Below are 27,969 nucleotides of genomic sequence, written 5' to 3'. Positions count from 1 at the left end.
AATGGAAAGTCTGCAAGGCAAACTCAAGAAAAGGTGACAGTGAAATTAACTGTGTGAGATGAAAATCAATTCAGAACTTTCAGTGTTATTATATAGTAGTAATAAGCCTTATATATGAAACAAATGCATATGCAAGATAGTAAATGAAGTGGCAAACATTTTTAAATAACATCTTTAATTAAAGTTTTTGCAAAGGCAAAATATTAAACTTAAAATAGGTCTTAGTACATCAAAATACTAAGTTCTCTAATCGTATTCCAAGCATGGCCTTTGAAACATAATATCCTGTATATCACAGAGGAGCAACCTTGATCTGCAATTGTACAGAATGAATTTTACAAACATAATAAATATATTTACCCCCTTACACATAACAGTATATGTACAACAGCAGTTGACAATAGTAGCTCAGAACAGCAAAAAAGGATAGTCCCCCTCTCCATAATCTACTGGTACCCTATGCACTCTGGAACATGTCTCACTGGATGACTGTACATACAGCTAACCCAAGGTAGTTCTTCCTGTTTAAAAAAGCTCCTTTTGTTCCACATCTAATCCATCAAAAAATAATTAAAAAACACACTGCATGAACTGCCTGAAAAAAGTAGACAACATGGAAACCAATGTACTGGTTTTACATATTTCCCAACCAATCACAGCAATGGGAAAAACAAGACTTTAAATGCCAGACACCAATACAGAACAATATGCAAGTTTCTTCATCTTGTATAGTCACTGATCTCAAAGTCTGAGAAAAACTCTAATCTCAGTCAGGGGGGTGTGGGTCAGGTGGGATGGCACACAGTAAACTCCACAATGCTGTATAAGGCAGCCCAGTATCAATCCAGTGTGTGTTACCCTAAAACCACTGTTCACTTCCCAGACATCTTATTGCATTCTATTAGGAAGCTTTTGATTTGGGGGAAATTCGGGGGGGGTTTATTGTTTTTAAAGGAGCTTTTACAAATTGAAAAGATTGAATCAATATGAACTTTAGTTAACAAGGTCTCTAACTCCTTCACTGAAATTAAGAAACTTTACTCTGGTAGTGTTATGTGGTGACGTAATTACTGCTAACAGTCAAGTGGTGGAATTATTTTCACAGACTCAATGAAGTTTACTTTAACACTCCTAATTGTGCAGCAGAGAGGTAAGAAAACATTTATAAAAAATCTGTTACATGACACAACATGTTTTTTGCTCTCTTCTAGAAAATGTGCTTCAGAATCCCATATCATTCTTAGAAATAAATTCGGACCACAACTATCACTTTAAACAGTGTTTAGGAAACTGAATGATGTTCAAATGCAACCTGTGAGTACAATGCAGGAAACAAGGAGTATGAAGCCTCAAAGAAATCTTGCCGCTATCCAGCAACTGAGGGGGAATAAAAACATATTTTATTTAAATAGTCCAATATAAAGTTCCTTATGTGACTAAATTCTCTATTATCTTCTTAAAAGAAAACATATTTCAATTTGTTTTCCACTTAGATGTTTTTAAATAATTGCACACACTAAAACCCAACATAACTAGAGCAAAAAAGTTGCCTTTCTGATTGAAGCACTGCAGGAAATTTACTCTCTCGGGAATCAAAAAAAGTATTGTCATACTGGCAAAACAGGTATTCTGCAAACTGAAAAGGCACAAGACTCAATTTTGCCCAGTTGCTCTACAAGTTTCCACCAGCCATCATGGTTATAATTATGAAGTTATCTTTCCCCATTTTTTTCTATCATAAAAAGGTGCTCCATTATCTGTGCAAATTTTAACATAAGCCCTCTTGAAACCATTAATTGTTTCCATAATACTGAACTATTTAAATTGAAAAAACCCCAACAACAACAACAACAAAAGCTATTTCTAAAAGGGGGAAAAATTCATTTATGAACTATGAACATGAGAATCCCTTGCCCTCTGAAAGGAATGGTCTCTTTTGAACCTAATGAAATGGTCTGTTCAGTTATATTGTTAAAACCATGATTAAAAATTCAAGTACAATAATAAAATTAAGCAAACTACATTCTTACAGCAAGCTGCTACAATAAAATGAAATTAAACATGCTTTTTGATTTAAAAAAAGGAACACTTGATGTAGCGATAAGAGCACAGATTGGTATGTGCATGGTCTGACTGGCTTTCCCAAAACTTCACAGATATTTGTATTTGAAGACAAAACTTATCTGAAAAGCATACCATACAATTAGCTTGCAAGAGACTGTGCAATTTCAGAAAGCTTCTAACATCCTTCAGAACAAACTAAGCTTAATTACCGTTAAAGTTCAGCTACCCCTTAAAAATAAATAGAAAGGCGATGCAGTTTCTAGTATATGTATGTGGGTGAAAAATATAATTAGAATGTACAAAAACAAAGTGTTGTACAAGTAATCTGGGTTCCAGTAGTACAAAAAGGAATCTAGAGCTAAAAGGATATTTCTTCCTTTGATTGGTTTGGCTGTGCAGCATTACAGGAATTTTTCTGAAGTCCGCTACTTAAGACTTACTGGTAACAGACATGGAAAAGGTGAGGGAAGGAATTAGTTGGTATATTATTGATTTCCTTGCAGTTGTACATAGAAGTGTCAACAGTGGTAAAAAAAAAAAAATATCTGCTTTGTTCAGAAGAAAGCAAACACTGATCAGTTTGAGATACCTTGAAGCCCCAAGCTAAAAATGCACTCTAAATGATGATTCCACTAAAAGAATTAATTAGAAGAATCACCAATTAATTTGTCATAAAGCTTATGAATGTAGATGGCTTTCTAACAACCCTATGGTTCTAGACATAGCCTACAGGCAGTTTTAGTCTGTATCAATGAGAGCACAGGCATACAAAATCACAACAAAAAATCTCTTTACAATTTGTTGTGATTTTTCTATGTACTACTGAGACTACAAATGCACTTGGAGGCAAGTAAATCAGAGAGAATAAAGTTAGAGCAGTTGTTACATACTGCTAAAATACACTTGTGACTTTGTTAAATGACTGAGAGGTTTCGTTCTCAAGCAAAAAGCAGAAATCATTTCTGCTTCTCAGTCTTCTCTAATTTAGTGAATATTATCTTTGTTATGTCCTTTTTTCATCATCTTTCCAAGCACCCAATGAAACACAAAATTGTTTTTGAAATGGTGAGTTTCTGAAGTATAATGCCCATTCCCTCTCCTTTTTCAAAAGTAACTGCATTTCCAAAAGCAGGGTTTGCAAGAACGACCTATGCACAAAGACAAGTTGTTCACCTTCTGAGGAGAGGAAGGGAAGGAGGGGGGAACAACTTCATTGCTTTTCACAAATGAAACAAAACAAAACAAAAAAAAACCAAACCTAAACCCGAGACAACCAAACAATAATAAAAAAGGCAAGTGAAAAAGTGACTACACAAGGTTTAGTGCATCTGACTGCTTGATTTTCTGTTACCAAGACAGTCTAAAGATACTCTAACAAAATTTGTGTTCTCAAAGCTGTGCAGCTCTCTTCATGAAATTACACGCCATCTGGAAACTTTAGGGACATTAACTGCGGCAGGTAAGTTTGGGCTATACTTTTTAGTACAGCAGATCCCTGATTAAGAGTTGCAGCTAGGATGTTAAAATTTTTATATAACTGTCCGTATCAAAAATTTAGCCGTTTCTGTGGTCTTTTGAAATATTTGTGGATGTCTGGACTACACACATAGTAAGCTGATAAAGGAATGCATCCATTATGGCATTACCTACACACTTGATTCAAAAGGTCTCCAAAAACTTTCTAAAAAAAAAAAAATAAAAAAATCACTGGAAACTGTGTTATTTTAGTTCAGTGATGCTGAACCACCACCAAACAGCAGGAATATAATTAACAATCTTTCATGGGGGAGGAGTTACAGGTGCTTAGACTTTGAAAAATGCAGCCCTAAAAATCTATCACATGAAATTAAAATAATTTTGAAATATAAGTGATCGTTTTACCCTTTTGTAACTGCTAGGAACAACAACTTGTTTACGGGGAACTGCATTGAAAACAACAAATAGATATAATAATTAATGAGCATATCAGAATTAAAAATATTTTCCTTATACAAGTTATTTAAAATTTAACACCTTAAGTCTTACCCTTCTGTACAAAGCTTGCACGCAGTTTAAGTAACATTCTGACCATCCTCACTACCAAAAGGAAGTGTTCAAAGCAAAGATTTGTACACACAATAAGCATTTTCAGATTAATAATCTATTAAAGGGAATAGTTCCTTCAATCAGTGGAAGAAGTATTTTAAAATCTTAAATCAAGGGGGAGGGGGACAAAGCCTTACATGCTAAATACCAGCTGTAGGTACCTGTATGTAGAATTGATAATTAAGGTATTCCTAACACACAAAACCAGTTCCCAGACAATGCTATAGCTGCTACAGTCCATGGCTTGCTCATCTGAAGTAGTGTCTTTGTTGCCACATTTTACTTTTGTTCCAATACTTTTGCTTATTTCTGATGTGCAGACACACATTTTGATTGGAGTATACATCCAAGTCTCAGCCTTTTCTACTTTTGATTTTTTTTCCTTTTACAGGGAGTTCTTTTGTTTTGTCTTTTAAAACTTCACCATTCTGCATCCCCAATGGCTTTGGAAAATACATAATCTCTTCCATTAAGATTCATGATGCCATCTTTGAGATGAAATTTCCATTTGTTTTTACTTCTGTGAATCTAAAAACAGAGGGAAAAAGCTGAACTATTACTCTGTATCAGAAATGGGTGATTATGCATAATTATAAGGGCAAGAAAAAATGAAAATAACTATTAGATGTGTATTAGTAAGTTACTACAAATATGCTGAAAATCAATTGTGTGCTTAGGTATGAAAAACAAAACCTAATTATGCATATATCAATGTTTTCTAGTGTTTGTTGTGTTTTTTTTTTTTAAATCAGTGACAGCAACTGTCACAAAACCATGCAAGCACAGAGACATTCCAAAATCTAAAGCATACAGTACATTTTTACAGGTTGCTGAAAATGAAGAATAAAGATATATCCACCTCTGATGCTTTATTTTGATTATCTTTGATTATGACAGCCATGAAACACTACTTGAAATCTAGATATCCTTATTTCAACCACTGTAACAAAGACTAATGTTTTAAAACAGTCCTAAAAGGCTAGAACATTAAGTTTCATTATTTGTAACTCTTATCTATCCTCTATTTTGCATGAAAACTAGTTTAGGTTCTGTACATATAGGTAGCAGGCCTACTTAACATTCCACTTCTTATCAGAAGAGTTTGACTCTGGATTTCTGAAAGTTAAGCTTTGGTTAAAAGGCAATTGGATCATTTACAAGTTTTCAGTCTGAACATCTCTATGGTACCAAACGCACAAGCAAGTTGGGGTCTCTTTTCCCAAGTAACAAGGGATAGGGCAACAGGAAACGGTCTCAAGTTGCTTCAGGGGAGGTTTAAATTGGATATTAGGAAAAACAAAAAGCATTGTCAAACACTGGAACATGGAACATTGCCCCAAGAAGCGGCAGAGTTGCCACCCCTGAAGGGATTTAAAAGACATGTAAATGTGGCACTTAGGGACATGCTTTAGAGGTGGACTTGGCAGCAGTTGGGTTAACAGTTGGACTTTACGATCTTAGAGGTCTTTTCCAACCTAAGGAATTCTACGATTCCAAATGTAGTAGTCTTATATTGTAAAATTACTCTTCAACAGTGAGTCTGCTAAATAGTTTACATTCCAATTCATATTGTAAAGTATCAAGTGAGAAAAGTAGTATCTCCAGCATTAGGAATGATTCCCGAAGTTTCAACTTCAAGCTATAGTCTTTCCAGTTAAAATATTGGCTGCTTTAAGGCTTTGTTTAAAACAAGTTTGTAAGATTGAGCTGGGAGATAGGTTCAACTAATTGCAACAGCCCAAGAAATACTAGGACAGCAAAACAACAAACAAACCCCCAAACATTAAATGCATTAAATGGTTTGTGTTTGAAGGGACCTTAAAGATCATCTAGTTCCAAATCCCCTGCAGGGACACCCTCCACTAGACCAGGTTGCTCAAAGCCTCATCAAACTGGCCTTGAACACTTCAATGGATGAGGCATCCACAACTTCTCTGAGCAACCACTTTGTTTCCAGTGTCTACTTTTTTTTTTTTTTTTTTGGNACAAAACCAAACAAAGACCAAAACAAAACTAAACCAAAACAAAAAAACCAAACAAAAATACCCACACCCCCAAAAAACCCTTGAAAAACACCAATATTAATTCAACTCCTGCTCCCTGCAGAGTCCCTATTATGGGTGTCTTGACAGTGAATCTTCCTGTTATAATGGATATTCCTGTTGACACAGCATAAGACAAAGAATCAAACAACAGTTTTATTCATGTTCTTTTTACAAAAATATTTCATATAGTAGTAACTCTTCTTTCTTCATGCTCATTCCCAAACAAGTATTATCCAAGTACAGGAAGCCAGTTGACCAATGTGGTGAAGGAGGTCAGAGAAGCCACAAAACCAAAAAACATCTGTAGACTTCAATTATCTCACACCTACGTCAATGTGCAGCATCGAGGCTGTTTTAGACATTGCACAGTCAAGCCCTACTTCATGAAGAAGCTAAGTCAGGAACTCACAAGAGCCACAATCCTTTCCTCGGTTCAAGATACTGTGCAAGGATAAAGTTACAAATTATCACCAGAAGTAACAGAAACTATACAAGAGAAACATTTTCCCAGGGGTAAAAAGGTCCATAAATCCACTAGCAGTGTCTAAGTAAATTTAGATTCTTCTCTCTGAATCAATTAGGTTGGAAAGATCTTTGAGATAGAGTCCAACCTTTTACTGAACACCACCCCATCAAGAAGATCATTGAACTAAGTGCCCTGTCCAGTCTTTTCCTTAAACACCTCCAGGGACGGCAATTTCACCACCTCCCTGGGCAGCCCACTCCAATGTTTAGCAACCCTGCCTGTGAAGAAATTCTTCCTGATGTCCAACCTGTATGTTTAATTTAAAACTAACGGAAGTTGAACAAAATTCAGTCTGAAGTTAAAGGAGTAAACCCTGAGAGGAAAAAGTGAAAAAACTCCAACAAAACAAAAACGTCATCACATACTGTAAGCATAGAGTAGACAAATACTTGATGTCTATCAAAAACATCATCAGAAAGAGCAGAAGATCACTAGTATAATTAAGTTGTAAAACTCAAAGAACTTGAACAAAGCTGAAATGCTGTCCAAAAGAGGAAAGATTACAATAAACTTCCGCCGACAAAACAAAAATGTAATTAAGCCTGCCCAGAAAAAGTTAAGAAAATTTAACAAGAGGCATAAAACCAAAAACTGCTTCTGCAATTTTCATTAAGCATAAGAAGTCTCTCTGTCTACTCTTAGTGTTGTAGGAACAGTAAAGTAGCACCAGCACAGCTATGACCATATCACCCCATTAATTATCAGTAACACTGCTTGGTCTGTTCTCATTTTAAGCTAAAAAAAGAAAAAAAAAAAGCGGCAAAAGTCAGCAAATAAATGAACAAGGAAAGGTCTGGCTTATATATGCTATTTGTCCTACCCAATGGCATTCAACAAAAAACGCTAACCAGAAGCATTTTAGCTGCCATGAGGTAAGAAGGAGGGTCCTCAGATGAATGAATAACTGAATTAAAAATGGGAAAATCAGGTTAAGAACACTGTGTTCAATGCAATGAGATCATTCCAGCAAAAGTTTGTGCTGGTTGGAGTCTGCAGTTTAAGAACTCACTAAGCATCTGGCAAATGACAAAACGCCATTGATGATACAAAAGAACAGTTACTGAAGAGTTGCAGAACAATGTTACTGTCCTTACTCATTGTGTAATAAAACAATGGTGGCATTCAATGTACATGAAGGTAGTAACAAGGGAGAAAAATTATTTCAATTTACATGGACAATAAAAATGATGGGTTTGAGTTAACAATTAAGTCAGGAATGAGATCCCAATGTTCAAAGACTTTTCCATGAGAACATCAGCTCTGTGTTCAATGGGGTCAAAAGCATATACAAACTACTGAAGAAGACTGTGACACCACTGGATAAATTGAAGATTTACACGTGTTATGATTGCTCTGATTGTCCCTCAACCTTATCTACCCTTACCAAATAAGACACAGAAAAATAAAACACATCTGGAGAATGAAAGTAAGAACAATTAAATCTTTGGACACCTGCACAAATATCAAAGCAAAGTATAGTTCTGATTTCAAAGAGATGACTTATGATAGTCTGCAAGATCATAAACGACACCAAGAAAACAAAGGCAACACTCTCTAGAACTAAGAGGTATCATATGAAACTAACAGCTTTAAACACTAGGTGATTCACCACAAATCAGACAATGCATTTATGAAACTTCTTGTCATCAGAAAGTTTTGAAGGATTCACACATAACCAAAATAATTTCTGTCAAATAAAGGAAAAAATTCTCAGCTAGTCATTGATGAGAAGCCACTGTCTCTTCCTCAAGAGACAGTTTACAGAAGGATGGTAAAATGCTCTCTACGTGAGCACTGTCACCTCTCTGCCCTTTTCTCCTAGTTCCGGAGAAGTCCACCATCAGCTGATTCAGCATGCTGGGCAGGAGGGAACTCTGCTCAGATTTGAGATGATCCTGGATAGTTTAGAGACAAATCAATGACTGCTAGGTAAGAGATGAAGTCCTTGGGCCACTGGAGGTTAATGATGGACACTGCCCTCTGAGTTGCCGTTCTTAAGAAGGTGAGAATTTCAGAGTAGTTCCTGTCACTCAGCTTCAGCAGCTCCCAACAAGCATTACTGACTGCTATTCCGAGGTCCTTACAAATTGCCTCAAACCTAACAGTTTTGGTTACAGTCTGGAAGAGACAGATGGCTGGGATCTAGATACTGATGCCACTTTTCTCTATCTAAATTCTCAGTGGAATCTGATGGCAAGTCTAAGCAGAATCTGGGCATAACTGAAGATTTTCTAATACAGTCATTCTTTGCAAAATAGGAGTTTTTATTCAACTAGTTTACAGCTTTTTTTCTTCTTTAAAAAGGATCCTTATTCATTATGGTCCCATTGATCTAGCATAGGAAAAGAAAGAAAATCTCCATTGAATAATCTTTCTGCATACTACCTCAGACAAAAGGTGTCTGAGATCCTCTAGACACATTTAAAAAAAATTCCAGACACAGATGAATCCTTGTATATTCCAGGGAAAACATGCAAGAATTTACTAATCACAGAGGAGGTAAGACAGTTCAGCAGATTTCAAAGCAAAACAAGTACAAGCATTCCATATTGCCATTCTGTATAGCACAATGCATAACACAGAAAGAGCATTCTCCTCTGGTAACTATTCTATCATCCAGAAGAGATATTTTTAGCGATCAAGGAACAGTTTTCCCAAAGTCTAAATCCTAACGCTACTTTTTCTATTCATAGCCACAATAAATGTACAAAGTTATAACAGTTCATCTCTCCTGAGCCCAGAGGACTCTCCTCTTCATTAAAGGGCACAAAAAGACATGAAGAAAAATAAAACACAGCCAAATTTTTCTAAGCTTTACTCATTACCAAGTTTAGTACAAACATGCCACACAAACTTATTTTAAAAACAGCAGCTAATTCTTGTTCTTACTATAATCTTTACAGATCTACCTGTACTTAACAGTCACAAAGATACTACTTAAAAAATTATTACTTGATAGGAAGAACAGAGAAAATAGAACTCTTGGATTATGTTTTGTGGAGATTACCTTATCATACTGGCACACAACAACATTTTCTGTATCAAACAGTTCTTGTCCGTCCTCATCACTCACATCATCTTCACTGTTCAGAGGCTCCTGAAACAAACACATGCAAAGACGTTTAGGAAGATTAGAGCTCCTACTTTGACTACAAAACTGTTACATGATTACTTACATGAGGCTACAGTCTTGTCTATGAACTACAGGACCTAATACACATTTGAGGTGGGGAATATTAGGCTTTCCAGTAGAGTGCTGAGGTACATACATTTCCTTCCTACCTTTATTCCTAAAAAGATTACCAGCTTTAGTCTGGGACTTCAGTATCCAGCCCAGATTCTGAGCACTGAAGCCTTCTGCCACAATCATTCTTGCTCCTGATGTTTGCAAGATTTCTTTAAAAAAAGTATGCAGATTTGTATTTTCCTAAAGCATCTAACCAGTGGAAAGGTGATATTAGTAACAACACTCCCTACATGTCCTTAAAAATAGAGACTCCATGGCTTATTCACATTTGATGTACCACAAATGAAAACAGACTTCAACACATACAGGAAGTTTTTACAAGCAGGGGGGAAATGCTTTAATATGATCTAGCATAGACCCATACAAAAAAAACTCCTCCACATCTTCTAGAATGTATTTTCATGTCCTTGGAAGTTAAATTTTATTTTTTCTTTCAGCTAACACACTGTTCCAGCAGAAATGTAATGGGATTTTTTTCATCCCATGTAAATAACAAACACTGCAAAAGCTAAAACAACCTCTAATAAATGCAGAGCAACAAGTCTGCTGTTCAATCCTTATCTTCCCCACCTACTCCCAAGTACATAAGCTAAACAGGAGACATTAGTGAGAGAACATGTTCTAGAGGTCCTAATTCCTTTCAAAGTAATGCTATGCTTAACTGACTTCAAAAGCTTAAAGTAACCAGTCCACTCAAAGTAGCTGCTGATGAGCAAAGGAAGCAAAAACAATAGATCTCTGGCATGCTGATAACGAAATCCTGGCATATAAAAAAATTTCCTCAAGAAAGCTAGCATCAAGCATTAAAGAACACTTAGTATTTAAGCATAATGACCTATAAGGCAACTATTAAAACATTCAAACTGACATCAGTGCTGATCAATGTAACGGAAAAGTGATGTGAACCCAAGCTGTAATTTGTAACAGAAAAACAGCATTAAGACACCACTGTAAATATACTACAGAAAACCTGATTTAACTCCTTGATAAATTTACAAGTTTGACCTGAGTATCCTGCATGGGTGAATGTGAAATTCTGCTCATACTGGCATTTTAAATGGAATCTAAAAATAATTGTAAAAGTTGTAGAAAATTTTGGAAGGTATCTGACAGTTCAAAATGCATTTTAGGGATTGATTTAAGGAGTGCCAAGCTTCCTGTCGGAGATTAAATATCAGCACTTTTAACTTACTAGTATCTGCCTTCCCCCTATCCCTTTTTATAAGATTTCTTACTCTTGTGAAGCTTTTTGGTGCAACACTTTTTAAGAAACACTGGTTGAAGTCCAAAACCAAGCAAATTCAAAGTCTAAATTAAGCATATATTAAGAACGCAACAATTCATTCTTGTTCATATCTCCTAATTTTATTAAATCAAGGTCAGGTGTGTTTCTAGAAGGTGCTTTAATAATCAAATTTGAGTTCTTAAGCTTGTTCTAGAGTAACTGAATGCAATGGAATAGCCAGTGAGATGCAGGTCAGATTGCATTTGTTGGTCCCCTCAGTGAATTATATTTATGCTCTCCTTTCTGTCTATCTTCTTAACACCTTGTTTTTATATGCACTCAGTCCCAAGTGGAGTTGACTATTTCTGTTTGCTCAAGCAAGTGTCATAACATCATGACTGACCTCTCCATGAAATGAAAAAATATTACTGATAAAGTTTTTAAAATGGCATCTGTGACAGCTCACAGTCCCCCTTGACTTCCTCAGCTGCATTTCAAGGTGCTTTGCTAATACACACCGCTTCCAGAACCTCAATATGGGAAATAAAGAACCTTAAGTACAAGGATAAAATTATTGAAATACAGTATTATTCGAAGCAGTTTCCTTTAAAATGTTGACAAAAAAATTTAAATGAAACACAGCGGTGCTCCAGTCTTCTGAAATAACTGAAATAAGTTTACCTCTTCAACTTGGCCATCTTCACCTCCATCTTTTTCTTTGTCTTCCTCTTCATCATCGTCATAGTCTTCTTCCTCATCTTCTTCTTCTTCAGATGATGTGTCCCCTGCTCCATCAACTTGGAGAACGAGTGGTGCTTGTGGTTGTGCCTGTTGTTGCTGTGGTTGCTGCTGACCAGCTGCAGGAATCTGTGCTTGAGCTGGTGTAGGAGCAGCCACTGTTGTAGGTATGACTTGTGTTTTATTTCCTGTAAACAGGATCTGCTGAGGCTGAATAATCACTCCTGTCTGCTGGGAAATCCCTCCAGGGAGAGGAGCCAAGACCTGATGGAATATCATTGCAAGTACTGTGGCTGCTAACATGACAGATAACCACATCACTTAATCAAAGAAACAATCAAAGCATATCAATTTAACTGATTAGAAGACAGTTACAAATATTCCACCTATCTCAGATACATAATTTAAATTGTAAATTTTAGGTATTTTCTTCTGTGTGTTATGGGACTTAAAATAATTTTAACCAATAATCACATTTTTACGTATAGTAGGTAGACTAGGATTACGCACACAATATAATTGTCTTCAGGAGATGCCCAAGAGAAATTTTAATCTGCAGTCAGCCAGTATTTGACAAGAATAAAAGTGAAATTGAAAACAACATTTCAAAATGGGTCAGTTAAAAACAAACTAACCAAACAAAAAAACTCCACACCACACTTAACTTTTGGTTTTTTTTTAATATACCATTTCTGACTTGGTGTTCTATTTCAGTTTGCTCATAAAAATGCAAGCCTTTTAAATAATAATTACTATTATGTTTTTTTTTCTTTCAAGTGTGCCTTTTCATAAATTTTCCTTTACCTGCTGAATAACAGGTGCTTGTACTCCCCCAGGCTGCATTTGCGGTATGACCTGCTGCTGTAGAACAACTGGCTGCTGTGGTTGAATTATATACTGAGCTCCATTTGCAGTTCTAACTACTTGGAGGATCTGACCTGTAGTAAAATAAATATCAAATTATCAAATGTACAAGTTCACTTTTTAAATTATCTTAGTCTAGAAGCTTGTTTCCTGGAAGAACGACAATTAAAGCAGAGAAACATCAAATTCTTCACTTTCATCAGTGGAAAGATATTATGCTACAGTAACTGGGCCAGAAACAAAGAATAGGGTTGTTTACCATCTAAATATGATCATGAGGTATGCAATCCAAAAATGCGTTTACTTTTGCAAGTCACAGTCTAATCCTTAAACACAGCATTTTAAATAAAAGCTCCCACTATAAGCATACCTCAAGTTTCAAAAGATAGATTTTACAGCTAGAAAGACAAATCAAACAAAAATAGGAACGCACAGGTATTCACAAAGCAAAAATTCTATCCACTACAAATGCCAAAATATTTCCAGGGTCCTGTAAGATGATGTCCTTTCCTCAGAATTTTTCCTTCCAATTACATTTCAAAAAATTACTCTGTGTATAACTTTCTTTGCAGTATTAACATGCAGTCACTTTTTGAAAAAAAATCTCCTTACACTTCTTGTCCACTTCTCCTTTCTGTTCCCATAATACCTGTACTTGATTTCCTTTCATCATCCTTTAGCTTTATTACCCTTCATCACTTCACAAAATACATCCAAGACACACACACCTTTGAGAATAGCCTGCAATTCTGAAAAGCAAGAGCTAAGATACATTTCAACATTAGTTTTCCACATTTCTAATGAGAAAGGTGAAATAAGAAAGGATATTAAATTACATAATCCTGAACATTACAAATTTCCCTCAGAGACAGATTTCCTGTTCTCCCTCCAGAGTAAAATGCAAAGCCCCATTTACTGAAATAGTTAAGTATATCTGAAAGATGGTACTACCTTAGCCCCTTTAAGAAAATTCTAAAAATATTTAAAACTGAAGAAAAATAATTGAGTCAAAAAAGTAACAAATGCCAGCTGCAGATTATTCTATGTTATAACAAACAGATGTGCTTTCTTAAAATTTGAAAGATTTTAATTTTTAGACAAGCTACACACTTAAATTTTATTTCAACTATATACCATTAAACATTCAAGTGTTTAGAGCAGGGAGGTTAAGTCCCAGGCAATTCTGAGCAGACTAGATTAATTACTCTGGCAAAAGCACCAACTAGATCTAGAAAATGAACTTTCTTGGGCCTTTCTTTACTTTCCATGCAGAACAGATCTATAATCAGGTTTGTAAAATGAGCATAATACAAAACTATATGAAGTACCAGATATGCTGCTCAAAGTAACATTTGATTATATTCTAAATGTATGGTGTAACAGTAGCTAGAAATCACAAATACGAAATGAAATAAAATCAGCATTGCTAGCCACTTTGTGTTTTCAGCAGATACAAGAAATCTTAAGACATTCCTCACCTGATGTCCCAGATAAGATGATCCTGCTTTTATACCCAGGTCAGTATCATGCAACACAAAGCCCACAAACACACAAAGGGGAGAGACAGTAACACCTGTCCTTGGGCTTCATGAGCTTCTCTAAGAAGTGGGGAAAACTTGCACAGAATCTTACCCAAGCCACTGTTAGGGCAGAACCACAAGGTTCATAGCAAACTCAGAGAGCAAAAGAGTGCAGTAGTCAAGTAGAGAGACTGCACTACCTTGTAGGGGTGGATTCCCTGATTCTGCTTTTTAACAGTAAATAACAAAGCAAACCCCAGATTTTCTCCCTCCCAAGCACCCTCTAAGCTATTGTTTGTTCTCAATTTTACCTGAATTTGTAAGTATCTGCTGAACTGGAGTAACACCAGCAGGGAGAGCCAATGTAGCTGCAGTAGCTGCAGCACTCTGAAATACAAAAAAAGCTTTTTAACCACAAACATTATTGCCAGTGTTTCGTCTCACAACATACTGCCTGTACCATTTTATTGCTGTTTACAATGTTTGTACACAAGTTTCTGGCATACATTATACTAATTATAAAAATTATTTTCCTTCTTTGTTAATAGGTAGTAGGTTGAAAAAAAAATCACTAAGTATTACACCCTAACCCAAACTCCATGTGGTTTCTTGGTTTATCTGCAAGCTCAGCAGATTTTTTTTTCCCCTCTCCTTTGCCTTCTCTGCTAATCTACTAATACAGTACAACACTGCATGGTTCACGTGCCAATCGTAGCTACACTTTTTCAGTGCAGCCAAGGATAGGGGCCTAAAATTCCAAAAAAATGTAAGATACTGAAGCAATGATTATGTTCGCCTGTTGCATTTTCACAAGGAGCAGTAATCAGGTTTGCACTTTTCTTCATTCAGTAAGTGATTCGCATTTCAAGTTCCATATAACATAGCTCTTTTAAGTGAATACACGCATACTGTGTATTGACTGTTCACAGAATGACTAATTTCTCTCTCAAGACAGCTGGTTCGAAGAGAAATACTTTCAAAGGGTAATGATTTGAACCTGCAAGAAAACTGAATTCCAATACACATACTTAACTTGTATTAGCTGTTCTTCTTATGGCTATGTAAACAATTTACTTTCCTTTTAATTAAGCCAGGGCATTTAAAGCAAGAGAAGATAATCAAAATTAACCTCTAGAGATATAAATTGCAAGAAAAGGGTAAATGACCAGACTTAATTTTATATATGGTTTCAAAATTAGTGAATCAAATTAATGTGACCAGCAAAGATATATGTGAAATGATAAATCATCTCATTTGAGATAAATTTCAGAGTAGTCACTGCTTTTTCCTGCATCTAGCACAAACAATATGCCTGCATTAGTCAGTGGTGGTGTGTTAAGAGAATATCATCATGCATACCAACAGTACTCCAATTTCCAATTTAAAAAAAAGTTTTGGTTAAACACATTTACAGCAGAGGATAAAGGTAAGTCCTAGATTTGTTATCAGAACTGAAATCATGGATTGCTACTTATTCTAGATTGTCAGTGCCGCCATAAAACTCAAAGATGGGAGATAGCTTTAGAAGTGTGTCCTAAATTACTTATAAGCATCTGATGACTAATACCAGATTTCTGTTTATTATTTACTCAAAATAACTTAAAAAGTGACAATGTATGTCTGTATAAACTTCTGCTTCTCTTACCATGCCTGATGCATTCATGTGTGGTATCAGTTTGGAATCTGGCACAATAACCTGCTGCTGAGGTGCTAGAAACAAAAAACAGCATTTAATGAAAAATACAGAGTCTGCCCAAAATAATATCCAAGCCAGAGTAACTTAGAAGGAACATCACCCAAACATCAACTGAGATTCATCACAAAGACCACTACTAAGCAATCTCTGATCTTATTAAGTTTTACTCTCAAGACAATATACAATAGGAGATGTGAGAGGTGATATGACTACTTTGCCTTTATGGATCTTATTTCAAGGGCTTCAGTTACCTACTCTCAATCTAAGTAAAACAAGATTTTAAATGTATTTCTGAAATTAAAGGTAAATGTTGATAAACTTGATGACGTCCAATATCAGAGTTCTTCAAAAACATCAACTGAATATAGTTAACTCTTAAAACAGACTTAAGCAAGGACTGTTGCAAGATGAAGAGTAACAGGATGCTGCAGTTAGCTTGAGTTACAAGCAGTTAGCATAGCTGTTAGCTCATGACCTTCACTGTCTTCCTCATGTAGCAGAAGCAGATGAAATGCTATCAACTACCTGTCCCACACAACAAAGCAGTTTGGGCGTGCTAAGGGAAACAGAGAGCTAAACTATACAAACAACATGTTGACCATCCAGAAAAAAAAGTGTCCAAGCCTATGGAACAAGCAGGTTGCCGCTGCTATTAGCTGTGACTGTAAAGCAAAAAATGACAGAATAATTTGAATGAATGAATCACTGACAAGTCATTCTCCATCCAATCCTCTAACAAAGGACACTTAAGAATACTACGCGTAACAGTTTCTGGAAAAGATTCTGGGGTGGGAAGCCCTGCAACCTTGCACCAAGATGTGAGAGCATGTCTCCAAGTTTCAGGGAACCCAAGGAAGGCAAAAAAGCTTAACAAAATCTCATGAACCTATGCCAGGACCACACAAAGGACAGCAGGAATCACCAGGACAATGATTCTGATCTCTCCCTGTGACTGCACCAGGTCATGCAAGGAACTACTATACCGTTTCTACCATGGAACAGGGAAGTCAAGTAAGTCATGAAACTGCATGTCTGGGATTAAAGTGCTTTGATATCCTAATTTCTTTTAGTCTCCACACTGTCATTTGGCCGTGGCAACAATAAATCAGCTTTAGATGTGTTACTATAGGTAGGATCTCACTGTACCCTAAGAGCACCCCAGGAGCACGGGGGCCTCCCCGTCAGTGCAGGGAACCCAGGTCGGTTGAGTCGTGGCTCCTCCGCGAAGGGGCCACCAGAGGGAGCGGTGAGCAGCTGCTTCAGGCTCTGCCTGTCCTCCCGGCAGGACAGTGGCAGAGCCCATGGAATCACAAGTACTTATTTAGGGGTCTTAATCTTAAAATTAATTTTATCCCAACACTCAAAACTGATTCATGTGTAGCCAAAACACAAAGTACTATAAGAAGAAAACAAGCTATCAACCCCCTCTCCCCCCTCAAAAAAGTGTCCAAAACCAACCACAAAAAACTCCTACACCATGGTAAAAAAATGCCACAAGAACCAGCTCTAGTCACATTAGTTCTATTCTCTGTTGAATATATGGTGGTTGGGTTTTGACTGGTTTTTTGAGGGGCAGGGAGAGAAATCAGCTCATATCTATCTTTTGTCCTTATGACAACATAGGTTCTCTGATCCATGAAATCTGATGAAAAGACTGAAGTCTCTGACTACCACAGATAAATATTTTATGCCATAAACTTCATACACTGGAAAACTCAAGCCTTTCAAAGATGGCAGATTTGTTTACTCAGCATATCTACAGTTAAATCCAGTAATATTTATTATTTTTCAAATTAAATTATAATTGCTGAAAAAAATTCCCTTAAATTATTAAAGAGGAATACACGAGACTAATTACAAGAAATGATATTATTACGGCTACCTAAAATACACCTTGAACATCCACATCTACACAATGTGCAATCTTCTAAGACCACAAAAATACCTACATACTCAGACTATTATACAAGTATTTCTCATGTCCCAGTGTTGATTTATGCTAAACAACGGGGTTTTTTAAATAATTTGCTCTTAATGACTTTTTTACCTCATTACTAAACTGTCAATTGCACACACATATTGGCTTGAACTTAGAGCTGCTAATGGAATTTTGAAAGTCACATGTTCTGAAAACATGTTATGTTGCAGGAGACCAAGAGAATCCAGCTTTTCCAAAATCTTTTAAAGAATACGACTTAAAACAAACACCAAGATACTTTTACCAAGACAGCTCTCTTGATACATTAAATAGAGGTAAGTAGAAAGACTAAAAGGTTTTCAACCTGCCCTAGATTTAGAATATGTTAAGGAGTCGGACTAACTTCAGAATCTTTTGTCAGAGAGTTTAGAGGTTAAGTCTGACCTTGCTGAGATGCTGGAATAAGGACCTGTTGTGGTTGAGACTGCTGCTGCACAGTTTGCTGTGGCTGAGGTTGTGTGTGATGGTGGTGGTGATGATGCTGCTGTTGCTGCTGCTGCTGTTGCTGCTGTTGCACCTGCAATAAAAGCTGCTGCTCTTCTGAATGGAAGCCATCTACAGCCTTGGACTGCATCAGCTTGTTCTCCCACAGCTAGTTTGGAAAAGGAAAGAGAACTGTCTGTGTACAATTTTTACTCAACAGGATTTGTAACAACATAATGACAGTATTCCAAAATTGAATTTGTTTTCACTGTTTATTTTGTGCAGTCTACTTAGCTCAAAAAGCCTTTAGGCAAATATAGACTGGAGAGATAACTCCACAGACGTAATGTTTTAAGAACAGGAATCAGATACCCCTTGTCAGTCCAAGCTTAAACTTTTACATTCTTTATTTTTTCCACGTGTGGAAGATTCATAACAACCCTAACAGAAGCACAAATAGAGCTGGTAACTTTAAATAAGCCTTTAAGTTTTCCACGTCCCTACATTCTTTCTTTCTTACCTCTATAATCACAAAAAGAATTCCTTATTACAGCTTTCCCCAAGACATTTCTTCTTGGAACTACTCAATAAAAGCTGCTTAAAAACTACTGCCTTGTAACACATTTCAACAGAAACTACCCGCATACCTATGATACTGCCTCTCTACAAGCATTTACACAGTTTCTACCACAATATCAAATTCAGCTTCTCCAGCCCCACAGTTCTCCAAAGGATAGTCACAGATGCAAAAAAGCAGCTCTTGCAAAAAGACAGCAATACAATTATTTCTAATACAGAGTCAAAAAGACTACAGGCACCTAGGACTAATGACTTTCAAGTCTGCTTCGAGCTCCCTTCCCCTTCAATACTTCATTTTCCTTCTCTTTCCTCGTTAATCTTTTGTGAAATCATTTGCAGAACACAACTATGTCACAAACACCAAAGTGCTTTTTTTTATAGTGCTCACTGCACTACCATCAGGACAGGTCATGGTCTCACAGAAAAAAAGTCTTTACCTGTTTCTGTCTAGTCAAACTCAACATTTGTTTCCTTTTCCATCCATTTTTTTTAATGCTTCAAAAATACTGTGAGGGTGGGACACAACACTCTCAGAAGAAGCTGAGACAAACAGGGCCTACTTTCCCACTTTCCTTTTACTTTATTTCTTTTGTTTGGTTGGGTTTGTTTTGCCTTTTTTCCCCCCATCTTTTCCCTTCCCCTTTGAATGGCTTCTTTTAGTCAGGAAGAATTTGAAGAAAGCCATAGAAGACCCATTAGCTCAGGTTAACATCCTGCCTTTATTTTGGACTCTTGATAACAGCTCAACACCACTCTGTGTAAAAATTCTGAATCCAAGAGATTGAGAAACATGTGATGAATACAGTGCGATTTATTACATACCACCTGCCAAATGACAAGATTTCTGCAAACCACAAACCATAAATGCAAAAATCTGACAATGCATCCAACAGTGTAACTTTTCTTCTTCAGAAGACAAAACCATCAAGCAGAGCAGACTTCTTTTTTCCTGCAGAGAAACATTGTCTCTAAAATAAACATCTTCCCCTTTTTCAAAGATATAATGTTTTTGGGACCAAAATAACACTGAATTCAGATGCCTGCTGTTGTCAGATTAGGGGAAATACACAAGGTGAGCAAACCTCTCTATACGACAGTGTAATTCAAATGATATGGGACTACAGATAAGCAGATTAATACAATGCTTAATTAACTAAAAACTAGTATTTCTACTGTGTACAACAGTAACCAGATTTGTAAATTAATTGCTGTGTTAGTCTATTAAAAAGAACTTTAAAGTTGCAACTTACAGTTTTGAGTTCCATAAGAACCTGTTCATCCACTCCTTCATCCAGAAAAACTTCTCTGACATCATTGATGACATCTTCAATAACAGACCTGTACAATTTAGGCTTTAAAAAAACACAATAACTAGTCAGCACTGTTTTGGAAGAAATTTATCACTTTAAAATAAGATTTCCTCACATAAAAAAAATTCTGAAAACTGCATTACAGAATACACTGCATCTTTCCAAGTGACTAAAATATCCAAGCAGGTGTAAATAAGCAAGAACAGCTCGAACAAGGTGAAAAGGGAAGGGACTACTCATGACCTCTTGTGATATAACTACAACACAAGTGTTACCAAGCCATAAGGAGTATAACTCAAAACAGAAAAGACTGTTTTCCATTCAGTCAATTTGTTTTCTGCTTGCAAATGTAGATGCTGAATACGTAAAAATACTTGCATCTGTGCAAAATACGTCAAAGAACATTAACAGTTTAAAAATATATTAGACAAATACAGACAAAAAACTTGTTAGTGCTTGTTAGTTTAACAGGTACCAAATACGGCTCAGAACAATCTTCAGCTGAAAACCACTGAAGGTCCAAAAAACTGAAAGCATTCATATGAACGTCCTGTTCTTCCTTATACATCTGTTTACAAAAACTCTTGCAGACAGGATATTAGGCTAGACAGACTTCTGTTTTAAATCAGTAGTTATGCTTTTACATTACAAATTTTTCATGGGAAAGCACTACAAATACGCTACTATTCTATTACACTGATTTCATGCCTAAATCAAAGATAAAGTAAATTGTCAGTTCACTTTAAGTTGCCAAAAGAAGTTCTGGAGCCTCCATTCCTGGATATACTCAAAAGCCACCTGGACATTGTTCTGGAAAACGAGCTCTAGGAGGCCCTTCTTGTGCGAGGAGGTTGCAAGAAGGCCTCCAAAGGTCCCTTCTGACTTCAGCCATTTTGTGAATTTTAAAATGAAAGTACCATTTAAAACACAGAATGTGAACACCTAAACTTATCAAAGCTCAAAATTGTATTGTGCACATGCTGTACCTTTTAAACAGTACAGCCTGGATGTCTCTCCCTATGTAAGAACCTCAACGGGATTTTGGCTGGGTTTAAATATCTGTGCTATCTAATTGCAAGGTAGCAATGTGAACTCTAAATTAGGGTTGATCAACGTGCAGCCTGTGACCCATATGCACATCACTGACCAAGGCTGCTCCTTGGGCTGGGCGTACATCAATTTTAAATTTATCTAAAAGTAGCCACAACTTTCTCTAAACTGATATCCTCCTTAACCCCGTTCCCTAACTTCCTTAATGATGCTTTCTTAAATCCATAATGATGCCGCACACATCAGATATGTTGTACACATGCAAAACAATCATCTTGTACTGGTGCGGTGGGTTTGGTACCCCAAAAAAGCTGTGCCTCCAATGTACATACAGGAAACCTGCAACAAGCATTTAGTTGAGAGGTGCTGGAACTACGCAAATTTACTGCATGCACTTGAAACATTTTATGCATGTACAGTTGTTTAATGCATTCCAGAAGTGCTGACTTTGTTGCAGACATGCTCAAGATTATACTGCACACATTATGGAACTGCTATGCCTAAGTTACAGAATAAAGGGAGAACAGCAGCACATGATTTACTAGTCCAGGAAAAAGCTGAGTGGCCAATAAGCACAAAAAAGAAGTTGAATATCTTTGCTTTAAAATGTGTGAAAGAAACCAAAAACAAAACCAAAAAACTTTAAAGAAATGCACCGAGATTACAAGGGGATAAAACCCCATCTTTGGGACCTGGAACTAAGCAGTCTGGTGGCTGCTTAGTGTATTATGTCCTTACTGTTTAAAACAAATCTAGTGATTTTTCTTACAAACCTTTGCCAGCATCTACCCTCCTCCCCCCCCCAAAAAAAAACAAACAAAAAACCACAGAAAAAGAATAAAAAAACCAACAAAACTCAACATATCACTTTGCACTACTGATCACTTTGCAGTTTTAAAACATGCTGTTGCAAATCAAGTAACTGAAATGCTAGAATTCATCCTTCTGTTACTTGTCACTCAAAAAAAAAAAAATTCAGGCTTCAAGTAACAGTGTAAGATTGTCATCCTTGACAATTACACTTCTACATTTACAGCACCTATGTCCCAAATTTAACTCCTCCAAAAGAAACAAAACATGCCATACTGCATGCTCACTTATCCAGGCTTCAAATACTGCATTAACTGTGCTTATAGACATTGAAACAGACTCCCAAAGCCAGACTACTTTTGAGTGCTAGTATTTTAAATCTGTGTAGTGAGTAACTTAGAAATACCAAGCACCATTAACAGGATTATTTTTCCACTTAGATTTAATTCATAACAGATGCAAAAAGACATTCTACTTAATGTTATTAAGTCCTATTATTTCTATAATTAAACAAATTGCATAAAGCTTATGCGATTCAACTAGCACAGAAATACTACTTAACCTATTCCATATATTGCTCCTCATTATATTAAAAGCATCTGTTCTTTAATGCCAAAACCACACTCTGCAAATAAACATGCTTAACCTCGGGCACATGAGTTACTTTACTAAAGTCAACAGGAATACCTGTATGCATGAAATTACAATAAAAATTCCTGCAGGATGGAGACCACATTTTCTCCTTTAATCCTTCTCTCCTTAAATCACTTATTAGGTCCACTTTTCTAATAAAGCAGATTTTACACAAACAGGTCCTAATAATTTCCACCAGTAGACACCTCCTCCTATTCTCCAGAGCCAGGCATTTTTGTAAGGTTTATTCACAAAGCCTCCTGAGTCTGTAAAGCCCTATAAGAAAGATATCAACGTTCAGATACAACAAATTTACTTTACAGTCCAACAGTCTGCTCGGGAATTTATTTTTTATCATGTGTAATAAGAGAAAAAACAAATTCAAGCAGATAGGGGTTTCTAGTGTTCAGCATTCGCTTAGCAAGATAGCAGAGAGGCAGGTTAAGAGTACAGAGGTTCACTCTGCCATTGTTGACACAGCATCCTTCTCCACTACTTCCAACAGCCAAAGCAAGCAGGTAAGTCCCCCAAAACACGACAGTCCTGCAGGGGTGCAGTGAGTCGAGTGCCATGCATGTTAACGAGTCCGCAGGCAGTTTGTACATGCACATATTTCTCTGTATTAGTCACACCGCGCACTGGATCTAAACATGGTTCAGAATTTTCAGATGCTGCTCTGATCATGATACTCCCATGGCTACATGATTAGAGGGAAAGGAAGGGAGAAGAAAGTATCTGCATGCTTATAATGAAACAGTGTCTGATTTTACCTATACACGTTCACATAATACCCAGAAAAATCTTGTCTGGTTGAAAACATACATTCTCTTTTGTACACTCCAACTAAGCATCCAACTCAGGTGGATGCAACATCTTCCACAGTGGGAGCAGTAACGCCTTAAAGAAACGTTCACAGTGGAATTTTGAAGAGTACCACAGAACACTCTTTTCCTATCTCAAAAGAGGCACACCTGGTAAAATTACAAAACAGCCTTAAGCTCCAATCTTTAAAAGGAAGCACACTGTATTGCTTTAGATACACACCAAGTGTTGGCTTTAAGCATTATTTATATGATGCTCAAGCTGTTTATATAAGCCATCTAAGACTCTGGAGTTGAATGACAAAGTTATTTTCATACACTGTTTACTAAAAAAATAAACATGGTAATACAATTACTGAATAAGTCTAAAGATGGGATAGCAGGTGAGCTTTCCAATAAATTTCCACATTCAAGTCAGAGAAAGCAATGAGAACAAATGGAGACTTTAAAGACTGCTATTACAATAATCATGTTTTCATCTGGTTTATATTAAAGTGCCTCCCTCATAAAGAGTACATTGCTGTAAACTTCAAGCTCTTTTAAGAGCAAAATACTCAAATCACTCTTCAATAAACACTATTCCAAACACTTACTACAGATAAAAGACAACAATTAAAATTCCTGATTTATTAGATACAACCACAAGCACACAGAAGAGATTTGAAATCTAGTATTTCCCCCTCTGGGAACATAAGGAAATGATTATATTTCACTTTCCCTGTGCATCTTGTAAAGAAAACTCTGAGTATGGTGAGACTGCTACACACACACACACACTCCAAACTGAGGAGCAAGCAGCAAGCTATTTTAGGAAACACCACATGCCTTTGGGGGCCTACACTTCCTACATCCCTTCCATTTCAAGGGTACAAAAACTGCAATTCTTTGTAATTATTATTACAACACTTGGGATTTCAGCAGTTTGGGTTTCCAATCACCAACATGTTATGGAGACATATATACCACAGCATGCTTTGTGCATTTGACAGCACTTTGCTCCTGGTTGCTTCTGCACCTCTCTCCCAACCATGTAGTTACTGCTGTAAGCTGGCCATATGCAGCTAGAAGAGCACACTGTACAGGTAACTAGTCACAGTTACATCAAAGATGCGCACAGAAAGAAGTAACACGTATGTATCTACACTGCAAGCACTACAATCTGAGCTTTTTTTATGTTGTCATGGACTTTTACAAGAAAATTCCTTTTGTCACTTGCAAAATCTGATACTGCATATAACTGTTAACATCTTATACTTGTCCTCTACTAGGAGAACAGATTTTTAGCAATTCAGATTTGACTAGACCTTTCAGTGACGCTATTGACATATCAGGTTCTGAGTCTCCAAGTCCAGCTTCCTAAAGCCACTTGGTTGCAGCATTTCAAAATGCTCCCATTCATCTTTGGCAACCCTTGGGGCAAGCAGTGTGATCTTTGCCATTGCATGAGACACAAATTCGATTCAACTAACCTAACTAAGTTGACCACGCACCATTGCAAGGTTTTACTACTTAACTGAAAAATTAGCCTAAAGTATACTTATTTGAAGCAGGCTCATTTTAAGCTTGGCTTTTGCTAATCCAAACACAATGTTCAAACACTGACACCTTTCAAGAGAACTTTAAAGAACTTAGGACAGTACAGAAATACAGCCCAGAGGAACCACGTCGTAGTAAACTGTTGAGTCAAAGACATTTACAAGTACTCTGGAGATGATGCAACATATATATTTTTGGCTAATGAGTACTAACACGGCCAAGAAACAGAAGCAAACTCTCTAATTCACTACAGAGAAACAAGTCTCTTTCTTGCAATAAAAAAATGAAGCCAGAAGCTTATAAACAGAAGGACAAATAACAGATTCAGATCACACAAATCCTACTGAGTAACTGCCCTCTGTGTAACACCTGACTACTTTCCTAAAATTTTCTGATACAAAAGTTGGCAAAATATCAAAGCAAAGATGTTTCTTTGCAGTTGCACGACCCTAACTGACAGCCAAATCTGTAAAATTTCAGATTTGGAAAAGAAAAGTAGGATGTTTTGCATTTTCTTTTGTATAATATTCTGCAGTATACCAAATATTGTAATAAAATCAAGTGTTAGTCAAAATTCTAAAACCTCTGCTCTGCCTGGACTGTAATAAAAAATTAGTACACATTAGTTACCAGAAACGTACATAAATCATTGAGTACCTGCAGCCCGTGACCCATACACAAAACTCTAATATTAACATCACTTTTGAGATGACAGCTGTAGTCAGACCTTGGCAAAGTGCCATAAAGTACTACATTTCTCCTTGATATGCTGGGTAAGAATCGTTTAAACACTGTTTTCCCCACGCAGCAGAAAAGCTACTTCGAAGACCTTACAGGAGCACAGGACCGTGTGCAAGCTGTGTGCTACTAAAAAAAACCAAAAAAACAAAAAAACCCACAAACAAACAAACAAACAAACAAAAAAACACAACAAAAAACCAAACCACTAAAACTCAAAAACGAACAAAGAAGGAAAAGAAAAAAAAAAGGTAAACATATTCAAATGCTGGAGGGGATGAAAACTGTCTTTGTACAATGCGTAAAAGCAAATGAAAGCCCATTTTCACCGGCTGGGAGACACCCCCGCCCGCGCCGGAGCTGGCAGAAAGCACCACCGCCCCCCAGGCCGGTGACGACGGGCTCGAGCGGCGCGGAGGGAAAAGAAAGCGGTGGAAAAGGCCGTTCGGGATCCGAGGGACAAGCCGCCCGTCTCCCAGCCTCCGTCGCGGACGCATGCACCTCCCAGCCCGCGCTCCGCGGCTCGCTCCCTATTTAAAGGCTGATGTGGTGTTTAAATGGAGAGGCGGTGACGTGGGGCTGGAAAGCACCTTCCCATCCTAGCAGAGTCTATATTAGAGAGCGGCAATAGCTCTATATAAACAGGGCAGCCACAGGGAGGAGGAACACAAGGAGCAGGGAGGCAGAAAGGCAGGGGGAAGCCATGATGGATCTGAGAGCTACAAACAAGGGGGCCGAGCCCGCCGCCGGGACGCCGGGTTTGTCTCCTCCAGCGCTTCGGGGCGGGGGTCGCGGCCGGGGGCGCGCCGGGGACCGGAGCGGCGGCCGGGGGGGCTCGGGGGCAGCGCAGGGCTGTGGGACTGCTTGTTGCAAACCTCTGTGAGTACAAGTGCAGCAGCGAGCCACCCGCCAAGGTGCAGAAAGCACGAGAAGGGAACGGGGGGGGGGAAGAAGTCTGGGGCTTTTTTTTTTTTTTTCTCTTTTTAAAATAAATACTGCCTCGCTCGCCAGAGAGTTGAGGGCTTTTCGCCCAGCTTAGCCGAGGCCGGGCTGGGATAAGTGCTTTTCAACCATCGTCTCCTTCGTACAAAGCAACATAAAATGGCTCCAGCGGAGCCCGGGCGGGCTTTCCCCGCCGCCGACACCACAAAACCGAAACCTGGCTCGGGCGCCCCTTCCCCTCGCCTTGGGGCGGGCGGCAGCGCCCACTCTCCTCCGGCTCTCGCCCCTTCGCCGGGCGGCTCCCGCCGGCGGCGCCCCCCGCCCGCCGGCCCTTCCCTTCCCTTCCCCTGCCCGCCGGACCCCCGGCCTCCCCGCGGGGCCGCCCCCGGGCCTCCGCCCCGCGCCTCCGCTCCCACCGCCCCGCTCCCGCCACCGCTCTCTGCCCGCCGCCGGGCGCCACAAGTTGGCTCCGTCGCGGGGGAGAGGCTGCCCCGCGCCCCCCGCCGTCCGTGCCCGCCGGGGGCCGGGACCGCCTGAGGCGGGCGGCGGGAGGGGAAGGGAGCGCGGGGGAGGGGGGCGGCGGGCCCCGCAGGCCCCCTCTGCCCGCGCTGCCCCCGGGGCCCCCCTCGCCCCCCGACCCGGTCCTTACCACGGGGTTTGTGTTAGTCGAGCTCGCCATGTCCCGAGCCCCCCGGGACGCCCCCAACCGCGGGGGGGGAGTCGCCCCTAAAACAATAAACCTGCCCGGCTGCGTCCCCCCAGCGCCCGCGCGTCCCGCCCCGGCTGAGGGGCGGCCCCGCGGCCTGTGCCGGGCTCGCTCGCGGCCCCGGGGCTGCAGCCGCCGCGCTGCCGCCTCGCCCCTTTATATAGCGCGAGCCGAGCGCTGCGCGAGCGGCCGGCGAGCGGGGAGCGCGCGGGGGGGGGAGCGCGAGGCACCGCGAGAGCTGCCGCGAGACCGCGCCGGGCCCGGCGGCGTCACGTGGGGCGCCCGCCCCCGCCGCCATGACATCTACCGAGGCGGAAGTGCCCGCGCGGGGCTCGCGTCGGCCGGGCCCTACCGAGGCGGAAGTGTCTCCTGGAGCTCCGCCTCCCGTGACGTCTCGGGGCGCGCGGCGGGGGCGCAGAGGACGGGCCGTCAC

General features: G+C 38.8%; 1 protein-coding gene across 1 annotated transcript; it reads right to left on the bottom strand.

Annotated features, from left to right (window-relative positions):
• Nucleotides 1–158: 158 nt before the first annotated feature.
• Nucleotides 159–27,746, bottom strand: GTF2A1 (general transcription factor IIA subunit 1). The gene is made up of 9 exons (XM_027904360.1): nt 27,480–27,746; nt 20,241–20,342; nt 18,373–18,580; nt 15,960–16,024; nt 14,626–14,701; nt 12,735–12,868; nt 11,874–12,194; nt 9,728–9,817; nt 159–4,677 (listed from the first exon to the last, which is right to left on the bottom strand). Exons 1-9 carry the CDS (start codon nt 27,507–27,509, stop codon nt 4,570–4,572), a joined length of 1,134 nt encoding a protein of 377 aa, XP_027760161.1. The 5' UTR covers nt 27,510–27,746; the 3' UTR covers nt 159–4,569.
• Between the last annotated feature and the right edge of the window lie 223 nt (nt 27,747–27,969).

Source organism: Empidonax traillii, unplaced genomic scaffold, assembly GCF_003031625.1.
Source record: "Empidonax traillii isolate 1590-97213 ecotype Southwest subspecies unplaced genomic scaffold, ASM303162v1 scaffold1046:size245406, whole genome shotgun sequence".
Taxonomy (NCBI): Eukaryota; Metazoa; Chordata; class Aves; order Passeriformes; family Tyrannidae; genus Empidonax; species Empidonax traillii.
This window is presented reverse-complemented; position numbering and strand designations above follow the sequence as displayed.